Source organism: Pituophis catenifer, unplaced genomic scaffold, assembly GCF_029215685.1.
Source record: "Pituophis catenifer annectens isolate HBS135680 unplaced genomic scaffold, rPitCat1.0.hap2 SCAF_7, whole genome shotgun sequence".
Classification (NCBI taxonomy): domain Eukaryota; kingdom Metazoa; phylum Chordata; class Lepidosauria; order Squamata; family Colubridae; genus Pituophis; species Pituophis catenifer.
In genome coordinates this window covers 88,831,204-88,846,862 of record NW_027256887.1, presented here as the reverse complement: position 1 = coordinate 88,846,862, position 15,659 = coordinate 88,831,204, and the positions used below count along the sequence as shown (strand labels likewise).

Genomic DNA, 15,659 nt, shown 5'->3' with positions numbered 1-15,659 from the left:
TCACTGTAGTTGTTAAGCGAATCACACAGTCATTAAGTGAACTTGGCTCCTCCCCACGGACTTGGCTTGTCGGAAGCCGGCTGGGAAGGCTGCAAATGGGGGTCACGTGACCCAGGGATCCTTCAACCGTCATCAATCCACGCCAGTTGCCAAACGCCCAATTTTGATCATGTGATTGTGGGGGACGCTGTGATCTGTGGTCTTGAGTCACTTTTTTTAGTGTAACTTCGTAACTTTGAAAACTTTTAGTTTGATTTTTTTAAAAAAAAAAAATCATGACAAGAACATTCGCCTGTCCCACGTGTCCAATTTTTCAACTTTCAATTTCCAAAGGTTTGAGGCGCTCAAAAGTTTGTGACCTGCCATATAAAAGATGTTTTGGTTACTTTATTTTTATTTTTTAAAAATATTTTTTATTGAGTATTTTACATTTTAAAACCAAACACACAATAGCAAAAGAAATCAAGAGACAAAAACAAAAACACAAGTACACCAGATGTTAAAATACAATACAACATCTCTGGTTTAAAATCTATCTTTTGGAGTGTATTCTCTTCCAACCACCCTTTAATTTTATACCAAAATTTCCTCACCTTAGGGCACATCCACCACATGTGGTAGTATGTCCCTAGTTTGTGACCACATCTCCAACATTGGGGTAATAAATTGGAGTACATTTTTGCCAGTCTCGCTGGTGCTAAATGCCACCTATAAAACATTTTATAGCTGTTTCCTTTGTATGATACTGCCATGGTCAATTTGTAATTTTTCTCCCACAATTTTTCCCATTTATCCAATTCTACGTTTTGGTTACTTTAATATAATTTAGATGTGCTTGGTAAGGAATTACATAAACATCATAACTTTTTAACACTTTCTTTGTTTCGTTATCCCAGGTCCTTGGAAAGGACTCGATAGGCAGAGAGAAATGCCAAATGCAGTCTGAACATCTGGATGACTGTCTGATGAACCGATGATGATGATGATAATAATAATGGAAATTTTGAAATGATTAGACCTGAATATTCTGGCTTTGCAAAAAAAAATACCACCCTCCTCAGAGCCGCCTATGGCATTACTTCAACAATTCTTAGGTCTTTGGTTAGGACTTGAACTGTTAAATTTTTACCAGTTCCAGACTGTGAATCAAATCGAAGATTTAATGAAGTGCAAAAGTCTCTTTTCGTAGTCAAGTTTATTTATTTCGTAGATGTATATAGATAGACCACCTCCTGTATGTGACTCTGGGCAGACCCCCACGAAAAGAGAATTTTAAAAAGTACGAAGCAAGCAGAGTTCCAAAGAACAAAAATCAGATTAAAAATAGCAGCTGAGAAAATTCACCGGCACTTCAAACAAGCCAAGTTGTGGGTTCCCTCACATTCTCAGGGCCCCCAGTTCAACAACCAAGCCAGGTTCTGAATGCTTCGAGACACACTAAAAACTGGTTTCGAATTGGAGTAGCATTTAAAGCCAGATCAAGGGCCGTTTGCACACCCCCGAGGAGTAACGCAAGGGAGAATCGAGATGGAGAGTGTACATTGCGAGTGTGTGGGAATGCACGGTGTGTTAAGCTAGGAAAAACAGATGGCCAAAAATACAAGGATCGCACAAGCGTGAGTAATTGGAGCGTACAGCAGGGGTGAAATCCAACAGGTTCTAGAGAACTGGTAGCAGAAATTTTGAGTAGTTCGGAGAACTGGCAAATACCACCTCTGGCTGGCCCCAAGAGTGGGGTGGGAATGGAGCTTTTGCAGTATCCTTCCCCTGCCACGCCCACCAAGCCACGCCCACAGAACCAGTAATAAAAAATTTTGGATTTCACCACTGGCGTACAGGTAACCCTCAACTTAAAAGCATTTGTCTAGTGACTTCAAAGTTACAACGGCATCGAAAAAAGTAACTTGCAATCAGACCTTGTACTTACAACGGTCGCTATTTGTGACCTCCCCAGCTGGCTTCCAACTGGCAAAGTCAAGGGGGGGGCGGATTCGCTTAACGACTGCAGCCATTTGCTTAACCATGACAAAAAAAAGGCCGTAAAATCGGGTGTGATGCACTTACAAGCAGCTCACTTAACAACAGAAATGCTGGTCAAGACTGTTGTAAATTGAGGACTATCTGGATTCCAGATGTTTGCAAGACTTTGCTCTCAAAAGGGTGGGTTTTTCAGCCATGAAATCTGGAAGGTAAGGAGGCTAAAGGTAGAAATGTCTTACCTGCCTCTTTTCTGACATTTTTCTTTCTTTTTCTTTTTTCTTTTCTAAAATGCTGCTCCTTGGGGGGCATTTATACCCCAATCAACAGGAAGCATCCTGAACTGTGGAGAGGTTTGAGAATTTATTGGCAGCACCAGGAAACCGTACTTCCCATTAGAAAGAGGCACTCAAGCAAAGGAACCGAAAGCAAGAAAGAGCCAGAAGGCCCATTGGAACTCCGAGAAACCCCAAAAGATTTTAAAAAATAAAAACCAAGCACAGATAAAATAAAATAAATAAAAACCAGCATTTCTGTTGCTAAGCAAGGTGGCGGTTAAGCAACCCGCATCCAGTTTTAGGACCTTCCTGCCGTGTTAAATTTTGGGTTCGATTTTGTCAAATTTGTTGATAATAAAATTCTGCGTTTCATTGCCACATCAGACTTGCAGCCTGTTTGCAGACAATTTTTATTTTATTTTATTTTATTTTTTTCCCCCAACAGCTTCCTCCATAATATTGGCTATGAATTTCCAAGAAAATACCAGCAGCACCAATAATAATACCAACGTGTTCCCATGTTCCTGAGCCTCCTGAAACGAAAACAAGTCGGGGGCTGATTGAGAGATGGTGAAGCCTGATACCAGGCCCCTGGGACGTGGAGAAATTTCCTGGTGACTTTTGATGAAGTGGATTAGATGAATTAGTACCGCCTTGTAAAGCCTGAGTCGGGCCAGACCTGGAATGCTGCATCCAGTTTTGGTCGCCACTTTACAAAAAAGATGTTGAGGCTTTGGAAAAAGGGCAGAGAAGAGCAACTGAGATTATCAAAAGGCCTGGAAACTAAAACTTATGAAGAACGGTTGCAGGAACCGGGCATGGCCAGTCTAGAGAAAAGAAGATCAGGGGGAACATGAGTATTTAGTATTTGAGGGGCTGCCACAAAGAGGAGGGGAGTCAGTTTATTTTCCAAAGCACCAAAAGGGCAGGACGAGAAACAAAGAATGGAAACATACCAAGGAGAGAAGCAACCTGGAATTAAGGAGAAACTTCCTAACAGGATAATTAGCCAGTGGAACAGCTAGCCACCAGAAGTGGGTGCTCCAACACTGGAGGTTTTTAAGAAGAGACTGGAGAGCCACTTGTCTCAAATTGTATAGTCTCCTGCTCGAGCAGGGGGTTGGACTAGAAGACCTCCAAGGTCCCTATCTATTTTGATTCTGGAACTCAGTGCCTGCTGGATGCCCCTCAGCTCCATTGCCGAGCCATGCCTGCGCTGCAGAGACGGCAGTTGTGTTTCCTTAATGCATTGTGGAGTTTGTTGTGTGTTGTGTGTGTGTGTGCCTCTGAAGAGACCTCACAGGCACATAACAGTCTTGGAGACAAATCAGCCCCAATGAAGTCCTAAACTTCCCCTTCTTTCTGAGCTGGTCACTTGTGTGTGTGTGGGGGGTGTCTTCAGTTAAAATCCTCCAGGAATTTCCACTTCCTTTGGACAAAAAAATGCAGGGAAATTAGATTAGGTTGAGAGAGTCCAGCTGGCCCCCTTCATGCTTCACCAGGACCCTTCCAGCTGAAGATGCCTCTGAAATTCTGGAGGCGGAATGAGAAGATCTGGAGAACCTTCAGTCCCACCTCCCACGCAGACCAGGAGAAGAACTTCATGTGAATGCAGCCCTTGAGAAACCCCGGGGCCAAGAACCATCCACTGGAAACGCCTGCAGGGGTGGACTAGATGATCTACAAGGTCCCTTCCAATTCTGCTATTCTAAGTACTCCTATATTTTCCACAACAACAACCCTGTGAGGTAGTTTGGCCTGAGAGAGAGAGACTGTTCCAAAGTCACCCAGCTGGTTTCCACGCCTAAGGCAAGATTAGAACTCACTATCTCCTAGCTATTGGTCCAAAGTCACCCAACCAACTTTCATATCTAAGGGCAGGACTAGAACTCACTATCTCCTGGTGATTGGCTCAAAGTCACCCAGCCGGCTTTCATATCTAAGGCAGGACTAGAAGTCACAGTCTCCTGGCGATTGGTCCACAATCACCCAGCCAACTTTCATATCTAAGGGCAGGACTAGAACTCACCATCTCCTGGTGATTGGCTCAAAGTCACCCAGCCGGCTTTCATATCTAAGGCAGGACTAGAAGTCACAGTCTCCTGGTGATTGGTCCAAAGTCACCCAGCCGGCTTTCATATGTAAGGCCGGACTAGAACTCACAGTCTCCTGGCGATTGGTCCACAGTCACCCAGCCGGCTTTCATATCTAAGGGCAGGACTAGAACTCACAGTCTCCTGGCGATTAGTCCACAATTACCCAGCCAACTTTCATATCTAAGGCCGGACTAGAAGTCACAGTCTCCTGGCGATTGGTCCACAATCATTCAATTGGCTTTCAGGCCCAAGGCAGAACTAGAACTCACCATCTCCTGATGATTCACCCAAGATCAGCCAGCCCAGGACTAGAACTCCCTTAAATTCATAGCCTGGCATGCTTAGGCGTGTGGGATCTGTAGCATGGGTTGTGAAACTCCTCCAATCAAAGACACCCCCCCCCAAACCAAGAATAAGGTACAGGGATACATAGCTGATTTTTAGGTTTTGCATATACAGGACCCTGCAAAGTGTATTTTTGGTGCAACTTACAACAGGGTTCCTCTCAATTAGGGACGGGCCAAGCCTATCCTGTGTTTTCCCAGATTTGATTTGATTTTTTTTACATTTTCTGGTGTTCTGAATAACGGCTGGTTTCAATTAACCCTCCTGAGGTGGAGCCGCGCCTAGTTAAGTGCCTTGCCGCCGTTCGGCCAGCAGATGTCGCTAAAGCCTTTCTTTCCTGGGCATCTTTCGCTCCCTTCTCGCCTCCCTCGCCAGGTGAGGTCCGGGGGAACAGGTGAAGCCCTCACCTGCAGGACAGGTGGCGGCGGCAGCAGCAGACGGAGGGGCGGGGCGTGTATCCCAAGGGGGCTTCGGGGAACGGGCCTCCCCACCTTTCCCCCTCTGGGGCTCAACCGCGCCGCCACATCCCCTTTGGCCGAAGAGCCCAAGCGGGGTCCGAGGGAGCGTCGGAAGACCCCCAAAGAGGCGTCGGGGCGCCCCATCAACCAAATTGGGTGGGTGGGGGCTACTGGGCAGAGGGAGGGCAAGCGAGGTGGAATGGCAGCTTGCAAAGACTTCTCTTCGGGAAAGAGAGACCCCCCCTCACCTGCTTATGGGGAGGGGGATCCCGGGAGGGGCATGAGCCAGCCCCCGTTTCAGCCTCTCCGCGCGCCTCCCCGCCCGCCCCTTCCCCCGCGATCCGTCCCGGGACTTCGCTCCTCCCGCCTGGGCTCGCCTCGCCCGCCCACCCCTCTCCTGGCAGCCAGGGGGGCGCCGGGGTCTCCCTCCGAGACCGCCCCCTGGACGAGGCAGACCAGCCATCCCGGCGAGCGGAGCGCCGGAGCAGAGCGGGCATCCCTGGCTGGGCATCATGCGGGGCTGCTGGCAGCTGTTGGCGCTGCCCTGGGCGGCGCTGGCCCTGCAGGGACCCTGGACGGGCGCCGAGACCACCGCCGGGACCGACTCGGAGCGCCGCGACTTCGGAGACGACGGTGAGCGCCGGGCAGCGGTGACATCCAGATTTTTTTACTACCAGTTCTATAGGCGTGGCATGGGGTGGTTTGGTGGGCGTGGCAGGAGAAGGATACTGCAGAATCTCCATTCCCGCCCCACTCCAGGGGAAGGATATTGCAAAATCTCCATTCCCACCTCACTCGGGGGCCAGCCAGAGGTGATATTCGCCGGTTCTCCGAACTGCTCAAATTTTCCTCTACCGGTTCTCCAGAACCTGCTGGATTTCACCCCTGGCACCAGGACTTTGGGGTTGTGGGCCACGGAGACTGGCAGGGGGGGGTCTGTCAGGAGGGCAGGAGGAATGCCCCATGCATGCAGCCCACCCCGCTTGGTTTGGGTTGCTTTGCGCTCAGCTTGAGCCCAGCTTGTTCCGTGGAGATAGGGCTTCGGGTTGGAGGGTCTTCAGGTAGACTGCCGCGGGCTGTGGAGGCTCCGGTGGTCTATTCCAAGAGGGAGGGTCGCAGCCTTGTAAGCCAGTGACCAGGAGGCACCTGTTTCTGACCCATCTGTTGGGTGTGGAGAGGTCCTCTTTGGGGAGGTTGCTTAGCTCAAGGCTCTTGACTTTTGACCCCTAATGTTGGAAGAGGCCCTTGAGGTCATCCAGCCAAACCCTGTGTAGGAAAGGACCCTCCAGTCAAAGTAAGGAAGTCAGGGTTAGGGTTGACTTACAACGCACAACAATTCTGTTGCTAAGCGAGACAGGTATTAAGTGAGTTTTGCCCCATTTTACAACCTGGCTTGTCAGCGTTGTTACGCGAATCACTGCTGTTGTTAAGTTAGTCACACAGTTGTTAAGTGAATCCGGCTTCCCCCTTGACTTTGCTTGTCGGGGGTGGGGGTCGCTCAAGGGGATCATGTGACCCCGGGACAGTGCAACCGTCATAAATATGAGCCAGTTGCCGAGCATCTGAATTTCGATCACGTGACCATGAGGAGGTTGGCAACGGTCGTAAGTGTGAAAAATGATCATAAGTCACTTTTTTCAGTGCCGTTGCAACTTTGAACACTAAACGAACTTTTGTAAGTAAAAGGTTTATCTGGATATTGATGACAACTTACTGAATATGGATTTTGAGTCAGCTACAAGCCCATTTAATCATCATCTCATCCAAACCACACTTAACCAGTTTGCTAATCCAAATATCATGATTTACTTTGCCAGAGTCCAACTGCCTAACGGTGTAAATGTCCCTGCCAATGAAATCAAGATATACAGTATTATGTCTACAGCAGTAGTGAAAGCCAATTTTTTTTACTACTGGTTCTGTGGGCGTGGCTTGGTGGGCGTGGCTTGGTAGGCTTGGCAGGGGAAAGAGAAATTTGTTAAGTGAATGTTGTCCAATTTTCTGACTGTTCTTGCTGCATTGGTTCAGTGGATCACTGCAGTTGTTAAATGAGTAATACGGTTGCTAAGTGAATCTGGTTTCCCCCTTGACTTTGTTTGTCAGAAGGTCGCAAAAGGGGATCAGGTGACCGCGGGATGTTGCAACCGTCATAAATATGAACCAGTGGTCAAGCATCTGAAAATAAATCACATGACCCTGGGGATGCGGCAACGGTCGTAAGTGTGAAAAATGGTCCTAACTCACTTTTTTCCATGCCGTTGTAACTTTGAATGCTCACTGTACAAATGTTTTTGTTTGTTTGCAAAAAAATATTTGTAAATTGAAGATTGCCTGTAACCTGACTATGCCCTTGCCAATGAAATCAAGATATATTATGTCGACAGCATTCCCACAATCTACTAAGAACTTCCTCCAGTTGAACAATAAGGAAAAGCAAACTAAGTAGATCTTTTTTTTTTCCTTGGCCAAGCCAATGTTGACTTTGGCTTCCTAGGACAGTGATGGCTAACCTTTTTGCTGTCGTGTGCCAAAAGCAAGGAGAGCGTGTGGGAATTGGGCGCACACATGCCCGCATCCATAATTAAATGCGCCCCACCCCGCGCATTCATGCGCGATCCCCTGCGATCCCCCTGCTTTTGGCATGCGATGGCATGATGGGCCCAGTAGGCCCATTTTTCACCCTCCCCAGGCTCCAGAGACTTTCTTGGAGCCTGGGGAGGGTTAATACAGCCTTCCTCACTCCCCCCCTCCCCCGAGGCCCTCCGGAGGCCATTAACAGCCCGTTTCCTGATTTCTGGTGGGCCTGGAAGGCCCGAAAATTAGCTGGCCGGCACGCACATGCGCACTGAAGCTGAATTAGGGCAATGCTCGTGTGCCCACAGATATGGCTCCGTGTGCCAGTTCGCCAACACGGTCCTAGGACATGGCTTTCCCTGTGCTAACACTCTTGGCCTCTTGACAATTTGTGGAAAATTACTCCCAGATGTTGATGCCACACTGACTGCTGGGTAATTTATCTGATCCTCCTTGTAGCAGACAAGGACAATATTTGCTCTCCTGGCGTTTGACGGGCCCACCGGGATTTCTCAAAAAAAAAACCGACACAACTTTTCATCCAGCAAGTTCTTTTGAAACTTTGGGGTGTCATTTCATCATCCAGAGAAAATCTGTTTCTTCAATAAATCTCGTCTGAAGCTGCCTTCTCCTCCTGCCCTTCACAATGTCCACTTTTGTGTCCGAGGAGACCAGACGAAAATGCGTCCGCCTTTTCTCGGCTCGCTGAACGGCTGGTCAATTTGGTTAACTTTTCACAACACTTTTTTTTAAAAAAAGAATATTTTTAGCATTCTTCACGGATGCTGAGGATTAGGGGTCAGGCCTTGTCCTGAGAATATAAGGTAGTCTTCGATTTACAGCAGTTCGTTTAGTTTGAAGTTGACAAAAAAAAATTAGCGACCATTTTAAAGTTAGAACGTCATTGGAAAAAAGTGACCTAGAACCAGGGGTGAAATGTAAAATTTGTTACCACCGATTCTGTGGGCGTGGCTTGGTGGGGGAGAGGGGGGGTAATGTGACTGAGTGGGCGTGACCAACTTTTTTTTTTTTTTTACTTTTAAAACCATTTTTTCTACAACCTCTTCGGCTGAAGAGGTTGTAAAAAAAATGCTTGTAAAATCCTCTGACGATCAGGCAACTCAGCTGGGATCGTCAGAGGCTTTTAAAAGCATTTTTTTTCTACGATCTCTTTGGCTGAAGAGGTTATAGAAAAAAAATGCTTTTAAAAGCATTTTAAAAAGCATTCTGATGATCCTAGCTGAGCCACGAGATCAGTAGAGCTTTTTTTTTTTACTTTTAAAAGCATTTTTTCGGCCGAAGAGGTTGTAGAAAAAATGCTTTTAAAAATTTAAAAAGAAAAAGCCTCTGATGATTGTGCGGCTCAGCTGGGCATGGGGGGTGGGTGGGGCAGGGATTTTTGCTACCGATTCTCCGAACCACCCACCTCCATCACTACCGGTTCAGGCGATCCGATCCGAACCGGGAGCATTTCACCCCTGGGGTGGGGACATTTCTCAACCCTCCCATTGGATCCAAATCAAGAGAAGGGGACTCAGGGTGGGGCTGTGGGGGTCCTTGGTGCTCTCTGAGCTGGGTGATTTCCTTGCAGCCGTTTCATGACCCAACTAGGGAACATTAACAGGGCTGGGCCTGGGAGGTTGTGGGGTTTGCAAGGAGGAGGAGGAGGAGGAGGAGGAGGAGGAGGAGGAGGAATGTAGGTTCCTTGGATGTGGGGGTCCTTGGTGCTCTCTGAGCTTGGTTGTTTTCTTGCAGACATTTCATGACCCAGCTAGGGAACATCATCAGTGCTAGAAGGGAGGAGGATTTGCAGAAAAGAGGAGGGGGGGAGGCGGCAGGGCTGCCTTAACGCATGGGCACATAAGCATAGGGTCCCCATACTAATCTGTGTATATTAACCCTTCAATGTACCTTGTATCATATAAATACAGCAACGTATTTTATTACATTTTACCGCATTTCTTTATTAATACTAACATGCAAATTTATGTTTTAATTTTATCGACCATTTACATTTTTATTCCTGTGAGTAGTTGTCGTAGAGGCCCCAGTACACTGCTTTGCCCAGGGCCCATAATGCTGTTAAGACAGCCCTGGGAGGAGGAGGAGGAGGAGGAGGAGGAGGAGGAGGAGGAGGAGGAGGAGGAGGAGGAGGAGAAATGTGGGTTCCTTGGTGCTCTCTGAGCTTAGTTGTTTTCTTGCCAACATTTCGTGACCCAACTAGGTAACAACAGCAGTATGGAGTTTGCTCTCTGTTTATATTCTAGAGGCTTACCCTGTCACTGTTGGTAGGAGTAGTCCTGACAGTTCCTCGATTAGGGCATTGTTTACTCGGCGTCTGAAGCCAACCAGCAAAGCCAAGTTTAATCCCCTTCCAGAAGGCCAAAAGCATGGGAGCCATGTTCCACGGGGCAGGGGCCACAGCCGAAAAGGCCCTTCTCCTGGACCCCACCCACCAGAACTCCTCAAAGAACGGGCTCCCTGCGAGGCCTCTTCTGCTGGCGCGAGTGGGGCAAGCTAATCCCATTGGGGTGAGATGGCTCCTCAACATATTATTACATATTATATCTAAGCAAACACAATGGGATAGTCTGCAAACTTCCCAGGGGCTAAACGCCAACTCCGCCCCCCCCAAAAAAATTCTCTCCTGAGCTTCCAGCCCTGTTGTGGCCTGTCAGCAGCCTGTGCAGCTAGTAGCTGATTCCAACAGCGAGGAGGCTGGTGTGGTGCTGCGCCAGGAGTCTGTGCAGCTGGCGCTTGAGTCAGACAGTGAGGAGGCTGGAGAAGATGTGGTGCCAGAGGTGGGGATTCAGGGCCTTCAGAACCTCCAGAAGCTCCGTTAAGTGAAGAGGACGAAGAGGAGGAGCCTCTTCTCGATGGACGGGTGTGCAGAGCTGCCAAAAGGCAGGAGTGGCGCCTCAGGAGGAGGTCTCCTCGAGAGTAAGGCTTGGGGCTAATTGGCCACTCCCTTAGCCTATTTAAGGAGGAAGGCCGATTGCAGCAAGCTGTAGGGAACAACTTTAGTTCACTCTCCTTCGCGTTTGGATTCTCTGTAAAATTGCTTCTGGGCTTTCTGCCAACCCTAGTAAGATTGTGATTACCTTATCTTAGGATTCTTGTAGGCTGTTAAGAAAGTTTATTAACAGCCTTTGTTTGAAAAAGACTGAGTTATTTTAGTAAATTAAGTTTCATACAGATTTTGCGTGTGCTGTGTTCTTTGGGGTCCGTAGCTGGGGCAGAACAAGCCCTGGGACTCGTGGAGATGCGACCCAGCCTCTAACCCTCCTGCTCTTCCATTACAGTCCTTGATCTGCTGGAAGCCCTCAACATCAGCCGCTCGGTGCCAGGGGTCAGCAAGATCAAGGGCCCCGATCCGGGCATCCCGGCCTGGAAGTTCCGCCGGCGGGTGCCCATCCTCACCCTGCCTTGGGACTACTCCATCTACCTGCTGTCCACGGTGCAAGCCGCCCTTGGCTTCCACTTCGTGGCCCGCCAGAGCCCCGGCTCAGAGGGGACCCTCATTTCCCTGGCCTCCCCGGCGGCCTCCAAGCGGGACGGGCACCCCCTCCTGCAGCTGGCATCCAGCACCCAGGAGAACCAGCTCCGGCTGGCATACCGGGCAGTGCATAACATGGAACCAGCCTCGCTGGTCTTTCCCGGGAGCACCCCTTTCGCCCACGGCCGCTGGGCACAGCTGGCCCTCAACCTGGAGCCACGGCGCATCTCCCTCTACGTGGACTGCCAAGAACCCTTCGTCTTTGAGAACGGCCGTGGGGAGGACCTGCTCAGCCTCCTGCTGCCCCTCGACCTGCAAATCACTTTTGCCAGTCTAGCCGGAGATGAATCTAGCAAGTTCCTGGTAAGTCCAGCCAAGGGGCACTTAGCTGTGCCCTACATCCAGGACATTCCCAAACAAACCCACTTTGTGATTACCCTTAAACCCCAATCCTCAGTCCATTTCACCAGGCCGGTTGGGGTTCCTTCATGCCAGGGGCAGGACTTGGTTAATGCCAACTTTTCTTTCACATTTCTAGAACTGTGTTAGAACTACAGGTAGAGCTCGGCTTACAACCACAGTTGAGCCCAAAATTTATGTTGTTAAGGGAGGCATTTGTTAAGCGAGTTTGGCCTCATTTTGCGACCTTTATTGGCACGGTTGTTAAGTGAATGGCAAGCTCAGGATCCGAAAAGATCATGACAGACTTGAACAATGGACCCCATCCAACAACATGAAATTTAATGCGGAGAAAAGCAAAGTTTTACACTTATGCAGGAAAAGCCAAAGGGAGAAGTACAGGCTCCAGAACAGGAACTGCGAGAGGGACCTTGGAGTCTTAGTGGACGATCCTTTAAACGTGAGCCAGCCGTGTGCAGCAGCAGCCAAATAAGTTGATACGATCCTTGGTTGTACAAACAGAGGCAGAGAATCAAGATCATGTGAAGGAGAGAAGCAACTTGGAACTAAGGAGAAATTTCCTGACAGTTAGAACAATTCCTCAGTGGAACGACTTGCCTCCAGAAGTTGTGAATGCTCCAACACTGGAAGTTTTTAAGAAGAGGTTGGATAACCATTTGTCTGAAGCAGTGATGGGTTTCCTGCCTAAGCCGGGAGTTGGATTAGATGACCTCCCAGGTCCCTTCCAACTCTTCTCTTCTCTTCTCTTCTCTTCTCTTCTCTTCTCTTCCTATTCTATTCTATTCTATTCTATTCTATTCTATTCTATTCTATTCTATTCTATTCTATTCTATTCTATTAGTACTGCTTTATAAAACCTTAGTAAGGCCACATCTGGAAACCTCCGTCCATTTTTGGTCATTACAAAAAAGGATGTTGAGACTTTGGAAAAAGTGCAAAGAAGAGCAATGAAGATGATCAAAGGCCTGGAGACTAAAACATATGAAGAATGGCTGCAGGATTTGGGTTTGGCTAGTCTAGAGAAAATAAAGACTAGGGGAGACATATAGAATATATATAAATATATATATATATATATATATATATATATATATATATATATATATATATATATATATTTGTTTATATATATTTCGCGGGTGTTTGTATGTAGGTCTTTGGTTATTCGGGTCTTCTCCCACGTAAAATTGGAAGTGTCTTGGCGATGTTTCGACGAAAACGGAAGCACGAAGCCGAGAACACCAGCCTGAAGATGACGAATGAGACTTCGTCGAAACGTCGCCAAGACATTTCCAATTTTACGTGGGAGAAGACCCGAATAACCAAAGACCTACATATATATATATATGTATATATAATATATATATTATATTGGAAGAAATATAGGTCTTCCAATATTTGAGGGGCTGCCCCAAAGAAAAGGGTATCAACTTATTTTCCAAAGCCCCTGAAGGCAGGACAAGAAACAATGGATGGAAACTCATCAAGGAGAGAAGCAACCTGGAATTAAGCAGAAACTTCCCAACAGTGAGGACAATTAACCAGTGGAACTCCTTGCCACCAGAAGTTGTGGGTGCTTCAATACTGGAGGGTTTTAAGGAGGCCCTGGACAGTCTCCTTGCCTGAAATGGTCTAGGACCTCCGTCTTTAAGTAATACTGCTTCCTCCTCCTATTCTCCCCACAACAACAACCCTGTGAGGTGGGCTGGGCTGAGTGACAGTGATTGGCCCAAAGTCACCCAGCTGGCTTTCATGCCTAAGGCAGGACTAGAACTTCCCGTCTCCTGGTGATTGGCCCAAAGTCACCTAGTTGGCTTTCTCGTCTAAAGAAGGGCTAGAACTCACCATCACCTGGTTTGTAACCTGATTCCTTAACCATTAGACATTTATGACGATGATGCTTCTTTTATTTATGTATTTTGCAGGGCTCCTGGCAGACGGCCGAGATCTCCCCCCATGGCTTCCCCCATCGCCCCTGGCACTGTGAGAACCTGCCAGGTAAGGTCTCCACCCAAACTGCACATCAGCATTCCCTGGGCTGGCAGGGTGTGTGTGTGTGTGTGTGTGTGTGTGTGTGTGTGTATGTGTGTGTGTGTGTGAGAGAGAGAGAGAGAGAGAGGGAGAGTAGGTAGTTGCCTAGTGTTGCAGTTCGGCAAGATCGCTTCCCCGGCCACCCACCGACCCAGAGCTGGGGAGGGTCACCCGGAGGGGACCAAGTCAGAGGGGGCAGCTGAGAGGCAGAGATCAAAGGAGTCCCAGCAGTGGGAAAGGTTTTCTTCCCACCCGACCCCCGGACGTCTGTGCTGTGGGCCAGATGTTCCCCCTCAGGGGCGGCTAAGAGCCGTGGGCCTCAGCTGGGCTCCCGCCAGACAGGAGGCAACAGCTGTTGGGGGGGCAGGCTGGACCCCCACCGGTGCCAGGGTGGCACGATGCCAGGGAGGGGAGGAGGAAGGGAGCCCTCCGGAACGAGCACGCCAGGGGAATATTTTGGGCTGGTCCAGTTCTGAGCCACATTTGAGTAGTGGACATTTGGACCGGATATGGAAGGATATCAATCATTCTGGCAAGCGACAAGGGCTCTCTCTCCTGGCTTCACACTCCCGTGGGGTGGCATTTTGGTGTAGGTGCATTTCCTAGATATATAGATGAGAGCGAAGGGACGGGGGGAAGAAGCGACAGATAGATAGATAGATAGATAGATAGATAGATAGATAGATAGATAGATAGATAGATGATAGAATAGGATAGATAGAGTAGATAGGTAGGTAGATAGGTAAGTAGATAGATATGTAGGTAGGTAGGTAGGTAGATAGATAGATAGATAGATAGATAGATAGATAGATAGATAGATATGGATGGATGGATGGATGGATGGATGGTGGGTGGGTGGGTGGAGGGAGGGAGGGAGGGAGGGAGGGAGGGATCGATCAATCAATGGAGGGAGGGAGGGAGGGAGGTAGGGAGATATGTAGGTAGATAGGTAGGTAGATAGATAAATAGATAGATAGATAGATAGATAGATAGATAGATAGATAGATAGATAGATATGGATGGATGGATGGATGGATGGATGGATGGATGGATGGATGGATGGATGATGGGTGGGTGGGTGGGTGAGTGGAGGGAGGGAGGGAGGGATGGAGGGATGGATCGATCAATCAATGGAGGGAGGGAGGGAGGGATGATGGATGGACGGACGGACAGACAAAGAGATAGATAGAGATAGATATTCCCTTTCTCCTTTCTTTCCTTCCTCCTTCTCCTCATCCATCTCTTCCCCTCCTCCTTTCCTTCTCCCTCTACTTTTCCTCTACTTCACCTCCATCCTTTCCCCTTCTCATCCTCCTCTATCGTCGTCTTCTTCCTTTCCTCTTCTCTTTCCCCCTTCTCCTTTCCTTCGTCTCCTCTTTCTCCTCCTCCTCCTCCTCCATCTCTCCTCCTCCTTCTTCTCCCCCCCCCTTTTCTCAGCCCTCCCCACAGTGAAGGGGCTGCCTGGGAAGAGCGCTCTCTCTGCCAGTGGCCCAGGCGGGAGGGTTGAGTTGTGGGGAGGGGGCTTTGTGGCCCTGGAGCAGCCCAGGTCTCTCTGCCAGAGCAATTCCTTCCCATCTCCCCCGGGGGACCACCGAGGGTGAGCCTCGATGGCGGAATCTTCTGGTTGAGATCCAGGATCCCGAGCTGGAAATAAACAAAACAAGACATCCAAAAGAAATCAGGCGTAGGAACAACTTTCGCACAAGGGGTCCCTTTGTTGTGGTTTGCATAATTTGGCCTGGTTCTGCTGAAATCAATTAGATTCAGATTGCGCAAAGGCCGTCTGTCTGGGAGAAGCCGGGGGGGGGGCGGGGGGGGGGAGTTTCTGGCTGCACAGCCCTTGGCGCTTCCATCTGACTCCTCGCAAATGTGCAAAAGTGCAAATACACATTTTTCCATCGGACAAACAGCTTGCTCAGTCGGTTTCTCAGGAAGTGGGTTTCGGTAACGTAAGAGCCAGTTTGGTCTGGTGATTAGTGCTGGT

General features: G+C 48.6%; 1 protein-coding gene across 1 annotated transcript in view; it reads left to right on the top strand.

The window, feature by feature from the left end:
- The first annotated feature begins 5,666 nt into the window (after nt 1-5,666).
- Nucleotides 5,667-15,659, top strand: part of KCP (kielin cysteine rich BMP regulator) — a 60,429-nt gene continuing 50,436 nt past the window's right edge. Inside the window, exons 1-3 of the mRNA XM_070947919.1 lie at nt 5,667-5,787; nt 11,031-11,587; nt 13,570-13,642. Coding sequence (XP_070804020.1) covers nt 5,667-5,787; nt 11,031-11,587; nt 13,570-13,642 — 751 coding nt within the window. The remainder of the gene's footprint in view (nt 5,788-11,030; nt 11,588-13,569; nt 13,643-15,659) is intronic.